Raw genomic sequence first — 23,040 nt, forward strand, 5'->3', positions numbered from 1 at the left:
GTTATATTCCGAATTTTCACTTCTTAAAAGCTCTTACATTAGATACCTGAAACAGACTAATTGCAAAAATTATATTATATATAATCTACATAACTTAACTAATATGAAATATAATTTGAGAGATAGGTGAGGCACTGCCTCAATAAATCTAACAAATCATATATAAAATCTTATTTGTGTCAAAAGGATTAAAAAACTTAGCAGTTTTAGTAGAAACTTCAAGAATTTTGGAGTTAGGCCTGAGTTTCCTTGCTTGATCATTTATAGATTAACCCTCTCAGCCTGAGGCATTGTATTAGATGCTGGAGATATAGATTTCAATGCTCACTGGACTATAAGCTCAAGACTCCAGAAGTTATAGTCTAGTGAGTATAGCAGTTAAGTGCATGGTCTCTGGAGCCAGAGTCTGAGTTCTGCAGCCAAAGAGTCTGAGTTTAAAATTATAGCTCTGCCACTTTCTATCTGTGTGCTCCTGGGCAAATTACTTAATCTTTCTGTGTGCTGGATTCCTCATCTGTAAAAGGGAGATGATAATAATACTTATAGGTAAATAATTTTAATTAAAAAAAAAAAACAAAAAAAAACTGGTATTTTCCCTGCATAGATGCTGTAGTATTTTAAATGTTCTTGAAAATCAAATTGTTCACTAAAGCATGAGGTTGTTTGCCTTTCTTCATGGATTTTTCCTACTGCTTCATGAGTTCTTGTTATTATATAATTTTAATAAAAGTTCTTGTTATGATGTAAAAAAAAAAAATAATACTTTTAGGGTTGTTGTGAGGATTAAATGAAATAATACATATAAGACCTTAGAAATGAGTCTGGCACATAGTAAAAACTGTAAAATCATTTGTAATTACTATCAGAGAGACATGAAATACATATTTCTTAAGGACCAAAGGGGCAGGAATGCAGAAGTAGAAAAAGGGAGTAACACATGGTTTAAGTGGTCAGAAGAATGACCAAACATTCCTGGTCATGTGTAGCCAAGCACAGACATTATTCATAAATTATAAGGACAGGGGTCAAGGAGTCTATACTTTTAGGATGACTTCTGCCTGGGAAATGATTTGTGGATTAGATAGATTTGTGGGTTAGAAAGGTCACTCTGAAGGCCGCATAAAGGATTATCTGAATTACCACTATAGAGACTCATTTATTGATACCTCTGGATCATCTCTTTCAGGTTTTGTTAAAGGCTAAATAAAGTTTAATAACCACTGATAGGCGGCAGACTTGGCCCAGTGGTTGGGGCATCCGTCTACCACATGGGAGGTCCATGGTTCAGACCCCAGGCCTCCTTGACCCATGTGGGGCTGGCCTGTGGGCGGTGCTGATGTGCTCGGGGAGTGCCCTGCCACGCAGGGGTGTCCCCCGCGTGGGGGAGCCCCACGCGCGGGGAGTGCGCCTCGCGGGGAGAGCCCCCAGCACGAGGGAAGGGCAGCCTGCCCAGGAATGGTGCCGCACACACTCCTGTGCTGCTGACATCAACAGAGGTGGACAGAGAGGATGCAGCGGGTAAACGCAGAGAGCAGATGGCTGGGGTGGGGGTGGGAGGAAAGAAATAATCTAAAAAAAAAAGAACCACTGACAGAAAGAAGGGAAAGTCATCACACCAAAGAACTGATGACAGATTATATTCCTGGTATCTACTCTATGTCTGGTACTGATTAAAATATTTTTTCATACTTTCTTTTATTTAGTAAGGAATAAAGATGAAGCTTTTTATTTTTCATTTATATATTACAGAACTCATCAAAACAAACATTTTAACTATCTGGAAGAACTGACTCTTCTTACCTGCTGGGTAGGTTCTAAATATGGACTCAATGATATCAGAGGTTAAATTATATCTCAGACCATTACAGCCATCTGTTTGGGGCCGGACATCAGCCTAAAATAAAGACCACATACACATGTTACTTAGAACAATGGAGGAAGACTCTGGACAAAGGTGAAGAACAGATGCTCTAAATGAACTGTAAAGACAGAGCAGGTCCCTCACTTTCATTTTGGCACAGAGACAGGACTCAAAGAAGGCTGACTTGGTTTCCCAGTCTTAGTGACCTGTAAAATCTACGCCCCCTTGAAGCCCAATATGGTCATATAGGTATGTTTAAACATTGCTGAAGGTGACAACTGGTGCAGCTTTTAAAAAAATAATATTTTAAATTATTTTTAAAATATACATAGATCACACGATATATTAAAATTATAGGAGGTTCCCATATATTTCACTCCTCACACCCCCATTTTTCCTCCATCAACAACTTCTTTCACTAGTGTAGCACACTCATTGCATTTGATGAATACATTTTGGAGCACTGCTACAGAGCATGGGATTATAATTTACATAGTAGTTTACACTCTCTCCCAGTCCATTCACTGGATTATGGCAGGATATATAATATCCTGAGCATCTGTCCTGCAATATCATTCAGGACAACTCCAAGTCTCAAAAATACCCCCATATCACACCTTCTTTTCCCTCTCCCTCATTCAGCAGGTCCTGTTGCCACTGTCTCCACATCAATGATATAATTTCTTCCATTGCTAGAGTCACAATAATTCTATAGAAGAATACCAGTAGTCCGCTCTAATCCATATTTTATTCCTCCATCCTGAGGGCCCTGGGATGGCAAGGCCCACATCACCTCTCAATTGAGAGAGGGCTTAGAACCCACATGGGTGGTGGATGGGACTGCACGCTCTCGATTCCTTGGTGTGATGGTTGCCCATTGTCACCTCCCTGTCAGCTGACCTGGGTACGTCCAATGAACTGGAGTACATGCTGCAACACTGCAGAGGCTCAGAGCCCAGGGGACACATGGATGACCCAGAGATTCAAGTCTCCTGGGCATCCACCAACCCCAGCAACCCCTAGGTTCAATAAAAGGGACAGAAGAGGCATGTGTAGAGAAGTCACATCTGAGTCCAACTCCTTCATACTCAGGAGCTCAAATTCCAAAGTAGGGTCCACTGGCAAGGCACCAAAATCCAGAGCCATCTGCCATGACTGTAGGATCTAGGTGTCTCTGTAGCCCTCAGGAGTACTATTACCTGGGGCTGTATCTACTTTGGCGGTCTCTGAGATTCTGCCGAGATGTGCGTAACTGCAACCCCTCTGATGACCTCCTGACTCATTTTGAAGTGTCTTAGCCATATAAACTCATTTGTCTTTACCATTTCCCCCTTTCATTCAAGGTTTTTTTCTAGTTGCATTACCAGTCAGTGCGTGGTAGTAATCCCTCATCCCTGGGAATCACATGTCCCACGCTGTGGGGAAGGCAATGCATTTATGTGCTGAGTTTGGCTTAGAGAGTGGAGCAACATGGAGGCTCTCAGAAGGTAACTCTTAGGCAACCTGCAACACTAGGCCAAGTCAAAATTCCAAGCTCAGCAGGCGCATAAGCATAGTCATCAGTATCAAGGGCCCATCATTGGACCATCCTTCCTCACTGGTCATTGCCCTCACACTTGGGGGATTGTTGCTATTCCCTTGGGGAATGCGGCAGAACTCCCCAAGACTGGAACCCAGCACTCCTTCAGCAGTTGTGCAAATATTTACCACTGTGTCAATACTCAATAAACATCCGAACGTATTTATATATCCTCTACGCATGCCCAGGCAAACTCCCTCCCATGTGTCCCCCATCAATGACACATCATTGCTTTTCCTCTGCCAGAGTTGAGCCCCTCTGTGATCCAAAACTTCTTCAAAAATGAAGCCTAATACATTGCCAAATTCAATTAATAGGAAAATGAAATAGTAATGGTAGGTTTAAACATTAGAAATAAAATACATAATACCTTAGAAAAACTAGAGAAAATTTTAAAATTGGGGCATTAAAAAATGAAAAAACAGGGAAGCGGACTTGGCCAAATGGATAGGGTGTCTGCCTACCACATGGGAGGTCTGTGGTTCAAATCCTGGGCCTCCTTGACGGTCTGGAGCTGGCCCATGTGCAGAGCTAATGCGCGCAAGGAGTGCCGTGCCACACAGGGGTGTCCCCCGTGTAGGGGAGCCCCACGCGTAAGGAGTGCGCCCTGTCAGGAGAGCCGCCCAACACGAAAGAAAGTGCAGCCTGCCCAAGAATGGCACCGCACACACGGAGAGTTGATGAAGCAAGATGACACAAAAAAAAGAGACAAAGATTCCTGGTACCACTGATAAGGATAGAAGCAGTCAGAGAGAACACACAGTGAATGGACACAGAGAGCAGACAACTGGTGGGGGGGGGGGCGGATTTTAAAAAATTTAAAAAAAAAAAAACAACAAAAAAAAAATGAATGATGCATGAAATGATGTGACTCAAGTGACTGGGCTCCTATCTACCATACGGGAGGTCCAGGGTTTGATTCCCAGGGCCTCCTGGTGAAGGTAAGCTGGCCCACACAGACAGCTGGCTCAGCAAAATGATGCAACAAAGAGAGACACAGAGGAAAGACAATAAGAGCTGCAGCAGACCAGGGAGCTGAGGTGGCGCAAGAGATTGAGCACCTTTCCTACTCTGGAAAGTCCCAGGATCGGTTTCCGGTGCCACCTAAAGAGAAGAAAAGCAGACAAGGATGAGTATGCAGGGAATGGATACAGAGAGCAGACAATGAAGTAGGGAAGAAATAAATAAAATCTTTAAACAAAACAAAGCAAAAACTGAACGATGCTAAAGCATCTAATGTTAAAACATTTTTTTTTTAAAGATTTATTTATTTCTCTCCCCTTGTCCCCGCCCCCCACTTCCGGTTGTCTGCTCTCGTGTCCATTCGCTGTGTGTTCTTCTGTGTCCACCTGCATTCTCAGCAGCACCGGGAACCTGTGTCTCTTTTTGTTGTGTCATCTTACTGCATCAACTCTCCGTGTGTGCAGCGCCACTCCTGGACAGGCTGTGCTTTTTGCACGGGGCAGCTCTCCTTGCAGGGTGCACTCCATGCGTGTGGGGCACCCCTATGCAGGGGGCATCCCTGTGTGGCACCGCACTCACTGTGCCCGGCAGCACTGCATGTGGCCAGCTCACCACAAGGGTTTGAACCCTGGACCTCCTACATGGTAGGCAGACACTCTATCAGTTGAGCCACATCCGCTTCTCTAATGTTAAAATAAAAAGCTAAATTAAAGATCGAGAGAAGAAAGTCTAGGAAATAAAACGATGTGGCTTCCTAGAAGAGAAAAATGCCCTCAGATCCCAAGAGTGGTTTGATGAAGATAAGCTGAAAACTCTTGAGTTGTTCTCTAAGACTCACTCCAGACTCAAGGTCCATAGCAGGTACCGTGAAGGCTCCATCAGACAGGTTACAATTCTCCAGACTACTTCCTGTCCCTCCATGTCATTACAACACATGAAAAGGAAAACAGTAGCCCTTGTCGTCTAGGAGTTGGCTGGTGCCCTCAACTAGGTATGGTGCTCTGGTAAACAAACACTTTCACAGAACATCAATATCAGACAAGACCACTATATTACCATGACAGATCAAGATATAAACAAGTCCACTTCATAATACCCGAACACAGACAAAATATGAACATTGTCCAAGCCACAAAATACCAGTCATTTCCCTCTTCTGCTTATAAAAGAAACTACTGCTGCTTTATCAATTAGAGTGGTAGGCTTCCTCTAGTCTAACTTCCCTGGGGATAAGTTTTATTAAGATAATGATCTGACTCATTCCTTTTTTCTGACAGCACACAATCGGAGCAAACCCACATTTCCTTTAACCCACCTCCAAATCAGTTAACACCAATGCAAATCCAGTAAGACCCCTTCCAACACCCCTTGCCAAAATGTCCCGAGGTCTCACCGTGCTCTTTCTCTTGCTGAAAGGAGTAATAAAACCAATTTTTGCTCAACGGGGGAAAAAAAGGTACCAGAAAGCTCTATATTTAGAAATATTAGGGGCTGTAAATACAATTTTTAAGGATTTCTTTCAAAGTTCATTTGACTTTTAGCATTCCAGGGTAAATCCCCAAACTAAGTATATATATTAGTAAAAATAAATAAAAAAATGTATCTTAAAAATACTTTAGAAGTATACCACTGACACATTAAGTTTTAAATTTAAGGAATTGCTAAAACTTTACCACAGAATTGGCATTGTTAACTCACACATCAGAGTTTTCAATTTTTTGCCTCAGAAATCTTGAAAAGTCACATACCAGAAATGCTGCAGAAATGCCAACATCCTGTTTATGATTTGATGTAGATGAACTATCTGTTGTATTCACATTTAAACGATTGGACCAAAATTCTTCAGCACTGATCACTTGACTCACAACAAGGTCTTTATAAAGCTGAAACAAAACAGGATCTTCTTGCAGCATTCTGGTGATAGAATATATTGAATATAATTGAACTTATAGAAGAAAACACTATTAACATTTTAAAAAGACTTCAATAACACAAAATATTGAAACACATTTATTTTATTATGATCAAACAACAGAGGTCATTTAGTTCCATTCTTTAATACATAAAGCAGAACTCATATTCGGAGGAACAAATTTAATGGAAACAAAGAGGTAAGTCTGAAAAAGCAAAGACTAAATAAACTCCTTGAAGGCAGGAATTTGGTCTTATTCATTTCTGTATCCCAGTGATATGAAGATCACTGTGTCTGTATTTGTACTTTATACTGCATTCTCCTTCATACACTGGCAATACACACTTGGAGCCCTAAGCACTGCTGGCCTGAAAATCTTGTCTGTGACGGGGAACTGGGAAAAGGAATAATGGACCTTAGCGCCTCTATCTGTAGGTTCTAATTTCAGTTATGCTGATATTCTGATATTAGGATTGAGGCAGTTAATTATAGCATTATAATTAATATAAAATAAATTTTTTATATTGTCATATATACATATAAAATGGAAATATCCCTATGTCCCGCTCACAAAATGAGAGAACAGGTATATAAGGTTGAAAAGTATTAACCTCATTTTACATTTGAGGAAACTGAGGCTCAGGGTGATAAAGTAATTTGCCCAAAGCCACATACCTAGTAAGATGCTAAAACTGAGAATCAAACACAGAGGTAATGATACCAAAGTCAATATTGTCCTATTTTACACTACTTGGCAAGGTAAGTAACAAGATATTAGAGACTGAAGAGAGATAACATCTCTTCAAAAGACTATTCCTTTCCTCCTTCACCTGTTTTTCTCTTCCAGTTCTTTATTTGCTTTCCTCTTGAATTTAGGAAGCAGCTGCTGAAGAAGGTCCTTTACTGCATCTCGTTCTTTCACTGCTGTGCTTTCATTGGAAAAATGGAAGTTAGTGGTGTCCCCTGCATGCAGGACCAGCTGAAGCTGAATTTTAGCTTTTCCTTCTGGACTGATTTTCTGGCCTAAAAAGAAGCACCAGGCTAATTAGATCCTGACATTCATGCTGTAGAAATTGCATTACAGTAAGTTACTTCTCCTCTCAAGAAGATTCAGAATTCCTTTGGGCTTCAGATGCCCTGTTCCAATCTTGATGCTTTTGCAGAAATGTGCTTTTCTCAAATAATTCTCTATTAACTACAGCATGGTTCAACAAATTCCCTGCCAACTGTCTGATTCCTTCTTCAGCATCCTTTTTACGGCATTTCTATTCACTGCTTCCATATCCTGATACTAATAGGCTTTTGCTTCATTCAACTAGGGTGGACCTCTTAAGTCTCTCTAAATAGCCATCTAGGAGCCCTGAATCCACCCTAAACTGACTGCTTCCAGTCAACATTATCATGAATAAAAAATGATTTATCATGTCTTCAAAAAATTGCAGAACACTTCCCATGGCACACTTACTAACTGCAAAGGGAAATATTTAATTTTACATTAGAGAGATTTGGTGTCATTACTTTAACCAAGCAATCTAAGTCATTAAAAGGGGGACAACTTGATACTATGTTCCTTCTGAGGTGATGAACAGGAAGTAATTATCACCTCTGATGAAGTATTCTTGTCCAAAATATTTAACCTGAGTATAAGCAAGACTTTAGACTTTCAGTTGATAAGAAATAGAAACAGGAATAAAAAAAACCTTGAGGAAACAATCAGACATAGTAAAAATGTGTGACATTCTGTAGGCCTATACTCTTTAGGAGACTATTTTAGAGACAATAACTACATACATGAACCTAGACTCGTTATTGTTTTAAAAAAAATCAATCAAAACCATAACAAGGCATTATTTGGACAGCTAGGGAAACATAACAATGCTCTAGGTATTATTAAAAAATTTCTTGGTGTGGTGATACTACAAGCATTAAGGGCGCATACAGAGAAAATGTGCAGAATAAAGCAATATGGTAAAAATAATAATTGTAGTATCTAGGTAAGAATTCATTATACAGATATCTGCTTATACCGTTCTTTTGATCTTTTTGTTACTCCGGAGACGTCCACAAAAACTTAGGGCTGTGAACATCAAAATACACCTACATAAGAGAAAGTATGTTCTGAAAAAGTAGGTCATGGCAACAGGATGCTTCTTTTTTTCATGACGTAAACAGAAGGGAAAGCTGATTTGTGATGGTGTGTAACCCCTAATGAGAGCTCTCAGCTGAGATAGATCGACTCAGCCTTAAATTAACAGAAACTTTGAAAATGAAGAGGATACTTTCAGACCAACAGTTTAGATGAAACATGAAGCAGTAATATGAAGCAATTTATACTGTCAGACAGCATGTTTCACTACTACATTCCTGCAAACCATTTCTTTTTATGCAACCTTTTCTCAGTGCGTTATCCTTGCTCTATCTTGTCTCCTGTGCCTGAAAGGCCTCCTTCTGAAGGTTTTTAACTAGCTAACTTCAGCTATGATGATGACTACTGTTAATTTTTACCTTAGTAATTTATTATTAACATTTTCAATGGCTTCTTTGAGAAATGGGCATTTTTCAAATATTCAGCCTACAATGAAAACCGATCTGGAGTAGAAAGACTTGGGTATGCCACTCCTTTTGCAATGGCTGCAAAGAATTGTTAAGAAATGGGAGAGGCACAATCTTTATTGCAAGCTGAAGGTAGCAGTGTGTGTGCTCTGCAAAGTATAGGTCTAGTTTCCCATTTAAGAGAAATGCAAATACAGCAATTTCTAAATATGACTTTATTGCAGTACAAATTTTAGCTTGTAAGACTATTATCGGGAACTTGTGACGGCATTTTTCCCAGAAACAAAGACTTAAAAGGAGGTTCTTATACCAGGACAGTGGGCAAAAACCCGAATAGAAATATTGAACTATGATTAATTTTACAATGTATTCCTTTTTGAAAAATAAAGATTTTTCAGCGGAAAGGGATGGGGATCTTGGTCATTTCTAGTAAAGTAGAGGTAAGTCCAGGGGTTAGGGCAGCAATTCATATACAAAGAACATTTGTAAACTGAGCATTTGCATATTGATGGTTGTCTATTTTTAGAGATTTCAAGTTCCTTGAAATCTAAACAGGATTTTATCTAGGAAAAGAATCTTATATCCTGGTAAATCAACTAATCCATATTAATGGTTACAATTAAAATACCACAATTTACAAGGGTTTGGTTGCCCAGACTACCTATCCTGGGTCTCTCCTACGTAAGATCTTTAGTCAGTAAAGTGAAGAATTTCCTTCTAGAGTAAAGGTTCTAAATCTCAGGATTTACCTGTTGCTTTTAAACCTAACTATTATTGAGCCACAAAGTACCATACCCTGACTCTGAGTAATAAATTCAAAGTTTACCTGACAAATTTAGAAGGAATTTATTGATTTTAACCTTTATACTTGAAAATTATAAAGAGATTAAAAAAATATCATGCTCTATACTTCTCCCATCTACATTAACAAAAGTTACATCTATCATCTCAACATATATTGGTCACATACCCAAAGCTTAGATAACCTGCTTGATTGAAGAGCATTCTTGCTTCACCTATCAGCATTTTAAATGTATGAATCATTTGAACCAGTATATACACTGCAGGGATGTATCCCACTCACACACAAGCACACAAAGATGTAACTTCCCAGATCTACAATATAGCACTATTTGCAGTAACAAAATTCTAAACACTTCTTAAATATCCTTCAATAGATGACAAGTTAAATACATGATTGTACATCCATTCAGTGGAGTATTACGCAACTTTTTTTAAAAGAGATTTTTTATTTCTCTCCCCCCCACCCCGATGTAACTCTTAAAAGAAGTTATGTGTAGAGATGTATAAAAGAGACAAACCAGGTCTACGTATATAAAGCTGTACATGCTCTATTGTTAACCGAAAAAAGGTAGGTTTTAGAAAAGTATATACTTTATAATCAGATTTTGTAATTATTCCTATATTACCTGATTTTGTTATTGTAATTTAAAAAGTTGTTAAGACTATATAAGTAAGCTTTTTATAAACTGACAAAAATGACATACATCAGACCTTTGAATAGCTAGCTTACATTTAATGTCCGCATACATATGGCTGATTGTAAATCTATCTTTGCCTTCAGGTGCCCAAGCAATTCTTTCTGCCATGAGGTATAGTGCTCCATCCTGCTTCTTTTGACGCACCTTCTTTACAATCAGCAAAACTTCTTCAGATGAAGTTGCCATGATATTGAAAAGGTGCTAATAGAGGGAAAAAGAAAAAATGTTTCACACATTAGATAGGGTCATATTTGCTGACTCCTCGTTCCCTTCCAAATCTAAAACTTAAACCATAGGAAATTAACAAGGGAGAAAAAATCTCCTCCCTCATTCAAAGGTGAAGATAAGTTGTATGGAATTACTCCTTAAAATCAAATTTCATTACGTTAGTATCATAGGTGTGAATTTACACAACACAAAACACCTGTCAGTTTTTCAAACTGTTTTTTTTTAACTTTCTCAGTTAAATTCCTAATTCTCAAATATATGATCTGACAACCAATCTAAGGTCTTTTATTTGATCTGTATTTATAGTCACAGAACTTTAAAATTACACAGGAATCTATTTAGTTCAAATCTATTGCGTTTAAGTGACCTTCCCAGAGCTACCCCCAGAGCTCAGCTCAAACCCAAGTTTCCAGATTCCTGGTCTGTTTCTTCCTGTACGTCTGAAAATAAGACTGAGATAATTCAATGCTTAACACACACTTCAGATGCTATTTTCTCATCTTTTAACAATCAAATATCTTCAGCTGCTCTCATGACTTGGCTAGTGACTATATGTATATGGCAAACCGGTCACCTAGAAAACAGCCTGTGGTACCCGTTCCTTCCCCACCCTACACCCCACAATCCTGGGTGTCTTAAAAGTGCAGTCCAGATCCTAGAGGCTTTTACATTACTGGCTGCTTTTCAATGGACAGTAACAGCCCTTCACTAACTCTCTAGATTTGAACAACTTCTTTGAAAGTTTCAGTGGTGGGAAATCAATGGGAATGGGGTGGAGACATGTGACAAACATTTCTGGAGCACATATTGTTCCAGACACTGTCTTAGTAATAATATGAATTAATTCATTTAATGCTCATAACCACCCTGAGATAGTTACTATTACTCACATTTTAAGATGGAAGTAGCAGGGCAGGTATAGCTCAATGGTTGAGTACCCGGCTTTGCATATAGGTGGTCTTGGGTTCAATTTCTGATGCCTCCAAAAATGGGGAAGGAATGGCAATGCTAGAATTTGAACCCTGGTGGTATACTTCAAAGCTCTTCACCACTCTGTTATGACACATAAGCAGAAATAACTGCAGGATGGGGACTGATACTCTGGATTTTACCTCAGCAGGAACAAAGATTATGACTGAATCACCAGGAAAATTTCTTAGGCAATCTCTGCACTCTTACCCTCTGGTCCAATCACTGAACAAAAGCTAAGGCAGGAAAATAAAGGGACCCCTGCACAAAGAACCTGAATGTCACTAGTATTTCTAGGAAGAGGCTAAAAACTAAACTTACAGGATGGTGGTTATGGTAGCACAATATCATGAACGTAATTAATAGCACTGAAATATATGCCTGAATGTGATTAAAAGGGGAAATGTTAGATTGAATATATGGTAACAGTGTAAAATTAAAAAAAAAAATCCATGGAACTACATTACAAAAACCTTAAACTATGCACTATAGTTAACAGTACAACTATAAAAATGTGCTACATCAGTTATAACAAACGTTCCACACTGATTCAACTTTTTAGTAATAGGAATACAAAAACTCTTTACTTTATGTGTTCTGTTAGCCCATCAACCTTTAATAAAAAAAATTACAATATAACCCAACTTGATGTCTATTTGGAGGCTTGACTGTGATTGCCTGGAATATGAGTATGAAAGGGTTATGAAGCTGTCTGGGATCATTGGGAAAGAAGCTATGACTGATGGAGATGTTTGTCATCGGCTGGGATGGAGAAAGCTGGAGCACAAATGCCACATACATACCATTTCTGGAAATTATAACTTTGTTTTTCATTCCCAAAGGAATGACTTAAAATAAAATTAAGGGGAGTTGAGAAGTGGATTTGGCTCAACTGATAAGAGTGTCCGCCTACCACATGGGAGGTCTAGGGTTCAAATCCAGGGCCTCCTGATCCATGTGGAGAGCTGATCCCTGTGCAGGGCAAGGAGTGCCGCCCCATGTGAAAAAAGGGCAGCCTGCCCAAGAGTGGCGCTGCACACAAGGAGAGCTGATGCAGCAAGATGACGCAACAAAGAGAGACACAGATTCCTGGTGCCACTGACAAGAATACAAATGGACACAGGAGAACACACAGCAAACAGACACAGAGAGCAGACAATGGGGGGCTGGGGAAGGGGAGAGAAATAAATGAAAAAAAAAAAATTGAAGTGAGTGGATATTGATCAAGTGGTTGAGCTCCCACCTTCCACAAGGGAGGTCTCAGGTTTGCTTCCGGGTGCCTCCTGAAAACAGAACAAAACAAAACAAAAATGAACAACAAACAAAATGAATGAAAAAACCAACTTAGGGAAGCTGATGTGCCTTCGTGGTTTAGTGCTGGCTTTCCAAATATGAGGTTCTGGGTTTAATCTCTGGCCCCAGCCTGTACCTCAAAAAAAAAAAAAAAAAAAAAAAAAAAAGGTAGGCATTAACAATAATGGGAATCAGCAATTTTTGCATAAAGTTATCTGAAAAACAAAAACTAATCACTTCTTAACCCATTATCTTCTAGGACTGAGAAACCATTGGATTTAAAAACTAGCATTCTTATTCACTTAAACACTGATATGGAAATAAAAGTCAACTATTGATTTGATCTCAATTATAAGGACCCATATCTTTGCTTTTATAGTCTCCTCACAGATCAGCTGCTCCATCCCAAGAAAGGATAGGAAAGGGGTCACTGGAAATATATGTTTTTGTTTTTAAATATTTATTTATGGGAAACGGACTTGGCCCAGTGGTTAGGGCGTCCGTCTACCACGTGGGAGGTCCGCGGTTCAAACCCCGGGCCTCCTTGACCCGTGTGGAGCTGGCCCATGTGCAGTGCTGATGCGCGCAAGGAGTGCCCTGCCACGCAGGGGTGTCCCCCGCGTAGGGGAGCCCCACGTGCAAGGAGAGCCGCCCAGCGTGAAAGAAAGTGCAGCCTGCCCAGGAATAGTGCCGCCCACACTTCCCGTGCCGCTGACGACAACAGAAGCGGACAAAGAAACAAGACGCAGCAAATAGACACAGAGAACAGACAACTGGGGGAGGGGGGGGAATTAAATAAATCTTAAAAAATATATATGTATATTTATTTATTTATCTATCCCCTCCCCTTGCGGCTTGTTTTTGCTGTTGGTTCTCTGTGTCCATTTGCTGTGCATTTTTTCTGTGTCTGCTCGTCTCCCTTTGTTGCATCATCTTGTCGCGTCAGCTCTCCACCGCGCACAGGCCATTAGCTCTCAGTGGCAAAAGGGCCAGCTTGCCTGTACAAGGAGGCCCTGGGATGCGAACCTAGGACCTCCCTGGAAATACATGTTTTTCAATAAATTTATATTGAGCAAAGGAGTCTAGGGGATACCGAAAGATGACTGTCAATAGCGATTTCTACTTTCAAAGAGCTTCCAGTCTAGTGAGCAAGGTATTCATGTGTATTGATAGTGTATACAAAACAGTATGTATGAAATCCCAAAAGGGAGAAGAAAAATGTTTTCATTTAGGACTCAAAGGCAATTTCTCCACACAGGAGGTACTGACAAAGATTTGCCACAGTTTTTTTGTTTTGGTTTTAATAAGTTTAAAAAATTGAGGTATAATTAACAAAGCTCTTCGGTTTTCTGTTTGATATGTCTTGGTAACTGTTTACACCCATAAAACCACTACCCAAAAGAAGATACAGAACATTTCCTTCATCCCTAAAAGTTCTCTCATGTCCTTTTCCAGTCAATTCTCTCCACTGACCCTCTAGGAACTATTTTCTGATTTTTATTACCATGATTAGTTTTTGTTTGTTCCAGGGTTTCCTATAAAAGGAATCATATAGTATATAATCTTTTGTGTCTGGTTCTTCACTTAACATGTTTTGAGATTCACCATATTGTTGCATGTATCATAGTGCATTCTTTGTAATACATAAATTAGTTATGAATTGGGTCTTGAAAACTAGAGAGGATTTCAACAGAAAAAGTAATGGGCATTACATGCAAAGGGAATGGTTTGGGACAAAGGCTTGAGACTTTCAAGGAATGGTGAGTATTCTTTGCAGCATAGAGTTCATGATAAGGATCAGTGGGGTACGAGGTGGGATGATTATAATGGAGCCAATTAGTGGAAGAGAATAACAGCCAATGTGGTAGTCAGTAGAGAACCTTCAAAGGCTTTTGAATATAAAAGTGATCTGTATTTCAGGAAAGCTAGCTGAGGACAGTATGTGAAAGACTGATGAAAGGGACCAGAAGAGGTCTCAAATAGGCTGGTAGCAGTGCGAATGGAGAGGAAGGAACAAAGAGGAGTATTGAGGATCAAGAGACATTGCGAATACTGGAGGAGGTATCACAACTGTTTGCCCACAGCCCACTTCTAAGCCTTTAATGACATGAGTACAGTGGTGCCATCTGTAGAAATAAAAAGAAAAAATTGAAAGTGATATAACTGTGAGGTGCTGGTATGTCATTCAGGTAGAGACAGTCTGTATTATATGGGCATTTATAAATGTTGGGATGGAGCCTAATTAGATGAATGCTTTTAATTAAGCTCACTAACAAAGAGCGATTTTAAAAATCCCATAATCCTATAACCCTACTATCAATTTTCATTTTAAATTGTGTTTATCTTATCTGTACCTACCTTACAACTGTAATCATGAAGTAAATCCAAGTCAATTATCTTTTTTTTCACTTGCCACGGAAAACATTTTCCCATGTTGTTTTACAACCTTCATAGCTTTAATATCTATATACCATATATGATTGTTACAATTCTTAATACATAATACTATCTTCTGATTTACTTACTTGATGTCCCTCTTAAAATTTTATTTAGAGGATTGTTATTTAAGTTTGAAAAATTACTGTTTTAAAAGTCTATTTAGGGAAGCAGACATGGCTCAAGCAATTGGGCTCCCATCTACCATGGTAAAGGCAAGCTAGCCCACACGGAGTGCGGGCCTGTGTTGAGTACCTGCAGGAGTGCTGGCCCGTGCAGGAGTGCTGGCACAGTAAGATGACACAACACAAAGAGACAGAGGAGAAATAATAAAGATGTAGTAGACCAGGGAGCTTAGGTGGCGCAAAAGAATGACTGCTTCTCTCCCACTCTGGAAGGTCCCAGGATCGGTTCCAGAGCTGCCTAATGGGAATGCAAGCAGACACAGAAGAACATACAATGAATGGACAGACAATGGAGGGAGGGGTGAGAAATAAATAAATAAATCTTAAAGGAAAAAAAGTATTTAGTTCATCATTGTAACAAATGTACCACACTAATCAAAGATGTTATTAATAAGGGAAAATGTGACAGGGGAATGAAGTGGGGTATATGGGAATTCCCTATATTTTCAGTGTAACATTTCTGTAATCTAAAACTTCTTTAAAATAAAAAATCTATGTAATGACATGAAGAGAAGCAATGAGGGATAACAGCAAGGAAAAAAGAAGACATGATGTTTGATTCTATATTCTTAAATTTAAAAAAAAATCTATCTAAAATTTATTGAATGCTTATTAATATGTGCCAGGCACTGGGATAAGTTCTTCACAGGCATTGTCTCATTCAGTCCCCAATTAACAATCCTATGAAGTAGATTTAATTAGTTCCATTCTGTAGATAAAGAAACTGGGTCTGAGAAATTAATAAGTTTTCCTAAAGAATTAAGGAAGTAGCAGAATTGGGTTTGAATCTGGGTCAGCCTGACCTCCAAGGTTCAGTACGCTATTTTCCAAATATATCTGACTGAAATATATACGCACCAAATTTAAGAGTGCTTATCTATGAGTGAGAGGATTATATATAATTTAAATGATTTTTACTTTTAAATTGTCTACAGTATATAGTATTTTGTAAGGAGAGAAGTAATTATTAAAAATGTCTTCCCAACAGTTTATTCCCTACACTAAATATTTAAAAGGTAACATGGGAGTATGTTAAGGGTAATTATGTGTGAGAATTCCAAGTGTTCCCTATTTTCAGTTGTTATCTGAAGTACATATTCATATAATATGCATATATACCTACATTGTTATTTAGTATTAAAAACTCAACTTACAAAAGAAAATTTTATAACATCTATGGAACTGCTGGTTTAAACTCTAATATTACTTTTTAATATCCATTATACCAAACATAATTATTTTTAAAAATTTGGCATCATGTCAAATTATATTGTATACCATGTAAACCACATTTTAGGAAACATGAACAAAAATATGGCAAAAAAGGGAGAAAAAAGTTTGTAGGTGGAGTAAGCAGATACACAGGGTAATTTTACTTAAGTCCATAGCTGGAGGAAAAGTAGCTAGCAAGGATTGCTGATAAGGCAATACCCAATTAACTGGGTTTTCAAAGGGTGGGGCTTACAGACAAGAGTGTTAGGATTTGGAATAGGAAAAAACCCGAAAACCTCAGGTGGGAAAGTAAAGAAGAAAAGATGGGTGAAGAAAAAGAAACTATAAAGTGGAGAATAAATCATACTGAAAGAACTGACTTTATTAGAGTCAGTTACTTTAAATCAATTTGGGAAAAACACAACCTCATATATAACATGTAAAACTTGATGTTAAAATCTATTTTAGAGGAAATTTTTAAATAATCAGAGATAAGTTATTGAACATTGGGCTTGACTAATAAAATGTCCCAGCTAAATTACATGGAAAAATTTCCTGGTCTTCTGTAGCACCAGTTTAGTACACAAGAGCCAATTTCAGGAAGCTTAATTAGAACCAGTGAGGCTATCTAACAATTGCTTCTGTGATTTCCAGATTTTTCTTGAAAGGGGCTACCCAGTAGAACTCTATAAGAACCAAATATTTCATTTACAAACAATATTAGTGTAGTTACACTTAAATCAGCTAGATGAAGAAAAAGCTTTATTGAAAAGATTACTTATCTGCCACAAGTCTTCTTTAAATAGCAGGATCCTCCAGTAAAAGCACAAATTCACTTGCTTTTCAAAATTCAATTGCATGCAGCCAAATGTAGATCCCTTGGCTCCTCCTTCCCCATCAACTGGCTTTTACTCATTTTTTCTAGTATATGAGCTTCAAAATCTATTATTCTCTCGCAAAGCACTTATCACACCTGTTATTCATTATTTATCTAATTTTTTAATGTCTGTCTCCCCTGAAAGAATTCATATGGGAGGCCAGAGGCTGTATGTGTTATGTTCACTGCAGTACTGCACACAGCAAAGTGTTTGGACCAGAGAAAAGGTACAGTAAATACCTGTGACATATACACCTATTATAAAAATTCAACTCGTATGAGAGATCTTTGTATAAGGCTTGGCTAAAGTCCAGGAAGCACTATTCTCAAGTCACAGATCAGACTACCATTTACTATACAAATCCCAAAAACTGGCTCTTGCCTTTACAGAAATAGTAACAGGAAGAAATTGAAGCTGTTGAGCAGAAATCTTTAAATTACTCCATCTCTGCATTTCTACTACCTACACCCCTTCTCCCAATGTGTAGAGATAAATAGAAAGAAACAGCAGCAAAATATAAATTCCTTATCACCCTCTTAAAGGAGATTTATTAGTGGCCTTTGGATCTGCCAGTAATTAAAAATGGAGATTTGGCATTCTTCTACCCAAAAATGTTTTAACATTTGTAAATACAGCATCACAGGGGGAATAAGACCTTAGAAATATGTAAAGAATGACTATACCATTTTAAGAACAGTTGCAGAAACAAGGAAGATATTTAAGGGGAATAACTGATATGGCATTTCAGGACAAAGTACTTTTTCATTTTTACGGCAGTACAGTGAGAGGCGGGAGGAAAATGTGACACAGAGAAGCAAGATAGAGGGGAATGTACCTATATCCATTAAAAATACCGCATGCTGACCAATGTGAGAGAGTGTGTATGTGAGCGCCAGCACCTGAAGGGTGGGGGAAAAAAGAGGGAGGGAAGAGGAAGACGAGCACAAAGATACTTCTAGTACCCATTGGCAGGAATAGTTCGGAAAGCCAGTGAACACCAGTTAACACCCTAATGGTAGGGGAAAAAACAGCAGCATAGAAGAACAGGCTTTAAGATGAAAAGAGATAGCAGCCGGGAGAAGAAATAAGCCTTGAGGGCATTACACACAGGAAGCATTCACAAATGACTCATCTTCTGCTTCATTTCTTTTGAGCAGGTACAGGGCATGGAACCCAGGATTTCTTATAGGCCAAGCATGCACTCAACCACTGAGAGCTACATCTGCTCCCGTGCTTCATTACTTTTAACTGGTTCCTCTCTTTCTGACTGCACGGATTTTCCTAGTATTTTAAAAGAGCCCTCTCTGCATCTGCTTGGATTAGTTTTACATATTCATTGCAATTTGCATTTACTATCACCTAGGAGAGATCAAATCTATAAATCAATCTGCTGCACTGCTAAGGGTCAGCTGGGTGAAGGGAGCCAACCAGGTTTAATGGTGCCAAACTAATGTTTCCTCCTTTCTAAAGGAAGATTTACGCCTGTTAATAGGTACAAAGTTCTCTCCAAAACCCAGTCTTCCAATAAGAAATAGGTTACTAATGATCTCTCCCTCTTAACTGCTCTGGTTTTGGCTTTCTAAAATCTGTTTTAGGGTTGGCAGCTTTGTTTTAATCACGAAAGCCCAGATTATTGGTTTTCAAACTGTGTTCCAGGGAGATGCTTCTAGGACAGAGGGGAGGCTAAGTGGATGGAGCCTGGCCCTCCAAAACTCAGTTCCATCGGAAGGGCTGCTTTATACATTGGGGTTCCAGTTAAGAATTCAGGAGGAACCAATTATTCTACTTCTTCAAAACGACTGCCAATCACAAATTTGGACAATGAAAATACAGTTTTGTATGGAGTCAATACTTACTGGAATGTATATTTCAAATCACTTAGTTTTTGTATGTTTTAAAAACTGGGCTCTTTAATGGGCAAAAGATACGTTTTCACAGGCCCCATTTTGCAGCCGCTAAAAGTCAGATACACCTCCTTGGTCAATCCAGCCTTTGAACACTGGGGAATTGATAAAATAGTTATATATTTCCTTGTGAAGATGGTCCATTTTTCATTATTACCTGATAAACTGAGGAATGACCCAAACTGGGATTGGGGGTGGGGTGTGTGAATTGGCACGTCGCATAAACGTTAAGGTTTTCAGAACTGAGGATTGACAGGTGGAGCAAAGAGTGTGCCGACACCAAGGTGAAGGCTTTTCTCTTACGGAAACCGAAAGACCCAACAGAATCGTTTCCTAACGGGAAGGGCTTCTCAACCCAGGAGAGGCCTCCATTTCCTTCATTCCCATGAGAAAAAACTGATTCTGGCTTTGGGTAAGACTTCGAGTTCCGACCCCCAGTGGGCAGGGAAAGCTTCGTATAGGAAATTATTTTAGGAGACCCCGCTTCCCCACATTGGGATAATAAAATGCAACCGGGAAAACAGGGTTCGGAGCTGTGGCGACAGCGACGCAAAGGAAAGGGAGAGAATTTGTGGCGTCCTGCGGCCCCCGGGCCTGTCAGCCTCTCATCCGACCGCCCACCTCCGTTCTTCAGCATAAACTTACCAGGTGGGAGCTACAGCCCTCGGCAGGGAATAATTAACCGGGCTGGATCGGGTCGAGCTCCACTGCACTTCTTAGAGCTGCTGCTGTGAAGAAGCTGAAATCCAGCGGCAGCCGCCTTCGGCACCGCCTCTGTTACTGGGGGGTCTCCCCTCCATCGCTGGCTCCAAGAATTCTGAGGGCACGTGACCGGAAGTAACGAGGCAGGCCTGAGAGGCACGTGACCCGACAGCGCGGCTGCCATGACACCTTCCGCTAGTTCCTCCCCTCCCCCACCGGTTCCCGCTTGTTTCGTTTTCTCTCGCCGGCCTCTAGCAGTGAAGGATCCCTGAATCCTAGCTGGCCCACCTCTTTGGCCGAAAAGCGCCTCTGGTCTTGGCCGGTACCACGTCTTCAGTAGGCTGCGGCAGGCCGCCAGTAGGCCGTACAGAGCGTAATTGCGACCGCGGCCTGAGGGGGAGGGATCACGCGCTAGGAGGGGCGAAACCCGTCATGTGACGAGGAAGTGCCGTTACTGCGTTTTCCCGGCGTCCCCGGCGCTCCCGGATGATGTAAGGCAGGGAGGGGAGGGGCGAAAGGGGACACAGAACTTCAGGTAGCGCTGATAGTACGCGGTGAGTGTCCCGGTGCTGAGCCGGGAGAGAGGTGTCGAGCCGGCCTGGCGGTGGTAGAACAGGGCTGGGACCTCCGGACTGGTCTGTGAGTTTAACTTGGAACACTTGGCTACCAGGTTTTCTCCTAAAGAGATCTAAATACAGTAAAGTTTAACCGCTGTTAAAAGGTAGTAATTCCTCTACGCAAGGAACTTCTTGTTCATCCCCGTGTTTTCAGCGTTGGGTTCAGGGCCTGGAACATAGTAGGCGCTCGGTGAATATTGAACGAATGCATGCATGAATGAATCGCTATTTGTTCGCTGATCGTTACTTTTTGAATAGAAAGATGCCGACGCTCGGTCATGAAAATGGGGTCCAATCTCCTACTTCCCCTTCGCATCATCTCTTGCATCCTTCCTCCTCTCTCCTCTCGCCTTACATTCCTTCCTCGCCCTTAGGGGGTTAAGGAGAACGCTGTGATTTGCATTTGATGTGTAAGTAGCTAACACTGGCCCATTAGTTAGTAACCTGAGTGCCTGGGTGGGTATTTAGTACAAGTACTAAATCTTTTCTTGGATTTACTACTTTAAGTTATCATCAGGTAATGTGAGGAAATGGAAAGATGATTAGATCTGGACTCAGGAGTCCAGCTGGGTGCTAATCTCACCTCTACCACTTATAAACTCTTTGTGATCTATCAAGAAATTGTTTAATCATTTTGACAAGCAATTATGGCCACCTATATGCTTAGTTTTTTTGCTAGGCTGAGCTGTGACTTCGCAGAAGTAACATTTAAACATTCCACAAAGAGTAGGGTTTTGTTGTATGGGGAAGATTCAGGAAAACAGCATATATTAAACCACGAAAGCACAGAAAGTTTATAGAATGAAAGGGAACAAAAGATAACTCAGTGTAGTTGGAGAATGGGAGAGTAGGTACTTTGGGAAATGAAAGTGGAAGGAGAAATAGGAATGAGATCATGAATTGTATTTCGATTATGTAAGAAGGAGCTATGGAAGGGTGTGTACAGAGGGTTGTTTTTTTTTTTACGGGGGTGGTGCGTATTTAAAAAAACAACCATATTCCTTTTAACTGTGGAAGTCAAAATTAGAAATAATTGGTGAAAGCTCTAGGTGATGAGACTTCAGTTTGATATTAAAAATGACCTTGTAATAGCTAGAGCTGTTGACTAGTGATAATTGCAGCTTCATGAGAGTAATTTTCAGTGAACATCTCTGAAAATGTTCAGGGATTAAAGGCAACACGTTTCTGAATTAGGTTGATGTGTTCACTGAGTTACCTCTGAGGCTTCTTCCAACTTGAAAATTCTGGGTTTTATATTAGGTCTTGAAGATGAAGTAGATCTGGATATGTAGATTCAGAGGGGAAGGAGTCATTTCAGGGAGAGAGTAAGCACAAAGAAATATAAAGGTGGAGTTCATTTAACAGTATCATCGGGCACCTTCTCTTGAGAACTGACATTATTTATGCTGTTTTTTTCCCCCCATTCTCATCTCCATTAATGTCTTTTTTTTTCCAAATAGGAACTGACTATGTCCCTGCTTCCTCTAATCCCCTAACATTATAATTTCTAGGACATTCTTCACTGAGATCAAGGCCAAATGACTTATCTACCTCAGAGTTTCTTTGTTTTAAGATCAGAAATAAAGGATAGATACCTATGGCCTTGACACCATTCTTTTTTATCTTCTTTAGAATCGTGTACCCTGAGCTTATCTTCCTCTTTCTTGTATCTTCAGTCCCTTTCATTCTAGAAACTTTGCTTTTATCTACTACCTACAAATTTGTTTGTCTCCCATTTTAGTAAGTCGAGAGAGAGGTTCTCTTTTTCCACCAGACTTCTTGATTATTTGAAACACCTTGTCTTTACTTTTTTACCACCTATACCTTTTCTCAAATTTTTGTATTCTAGTATCTGCTCACAGTACTTCACAGAAATTATATGACCTCTCAACACCAAATTCCTCAATGCCTTTCTGTTGCCTACCAAATTAAGTTCAGGTTCCCTGGTTTGAGATTCAAAGCGCATTGTAATTTGGGCCCAAATTACAATTCTGCCTTCATCTTCTATTCACTGCTTGTACCCTGTGCTTCAACCAAAAACAATTTGTCTTCAAATACATTCTGCACTATTCCACTTTCATACCTTTGCTTATTTCTACCCTACCTGTTACCCTTTCCCTTTTCTTTCTGATAAAAGCCTACTCAAGTCCTGTGCTGCTCCTCTTACCAAGTTTAATATGGTGCTTTTAACTAAATGTGCTCCCTCTATCCTCTTAAGTTCCAACATAGTACTTTTGCTTATGTCT

The 23,040-nt window shown here is 39.7% G+C and overlaps 2 protein-coding genes across 14 annotated transcripts in view; one reads left to right on the forward strand and one right to left on the reverse strand.

Moving 5' to 3' along the window:
• GTF2H1 (general transcription factor IIH subunit 1) overlaps positions 1–20,616 on the reverse strand; it is a 41,479-nt gene extending 20,863 nt beyond the window's left edge. The window contains exons 1-6 of one of the 3 annotated variants that reach the window (XM_004484273.5): positions 20,121–20,616; positions 11,489–11,651; positions 10,403–10,571; positions 7,146–7,338; positions 6,152–6,317; positions 1,801–1,894 (exon numbers count right to left, since the gene is read on the reverse strand). In XM_004484273.5, the coding sequence (XP_004484330.1) occupies positions 1,801–1,894; positions 6,152–6,317; positions 7,146–7,338; positions 10,403–10,556 (607 nt within the window). In that variant the 5' untranslated portion in view covers positions 10,557–10,571; positions 11,489–11,651; positions 20,121–20,616. Of the gene's footprint in view, positions 1–1,800; positions 1,895–6,151; positions 6,318–7,145; positions 7,339–10,402; positions 10,572–11,488; positions 11,652–12,810; positions 12,851–20,120 lie in introns of all 3 variants that reach the window. The other 2 variants (XM_012521886.4, XM_004484272.5) reach the window with 2 other exon arrangements.
• A 19-nt stretch (positions 20,617–20,635) lies between these two features.
• HPS5 (HPS5 biogenesis of lysosomal organelles complex 2 subunit 2) overlaps positions 20,636–23,040 on the forward strand; it is a 52,780-nt gene continuing 50,375 nt past the window's right edge. For 5 of the 11 annotated variants that reach the window (XR_011649931.1, XR_011649932.1, XM_071218150.1 and 2 more), the window contains exon 1: positions 20,656–20,731. The gene's annotated coding sequence lies outside the window, so the exon portion shown is untranslated. Of the gene's footprint in view, positions 20,899–23,040 lie in introns of all 11 variants that reach the window. The other 6 variants (XM_071218151.1, XM_058305661.2, XM_004484266.5 and 3 more) reach the window with 5 other exon arrangements.

Source organism: Dasypus novemcinctus, chromosome 10, assembly GCF_030445035.2.
Source record: "Dasypus novemcinctus isolate mDasNov1 chromosome 10, mDasNov1.1.hap2, whole genome shotgun sequence".
NCBI classification, from domain to species: domain Eukaryota; kingdom Metazoa; phylum Chordata; class Mammalia; order Cingulata; family Dasypodidae; genus Dasypus; species Dasypus novemcinctus.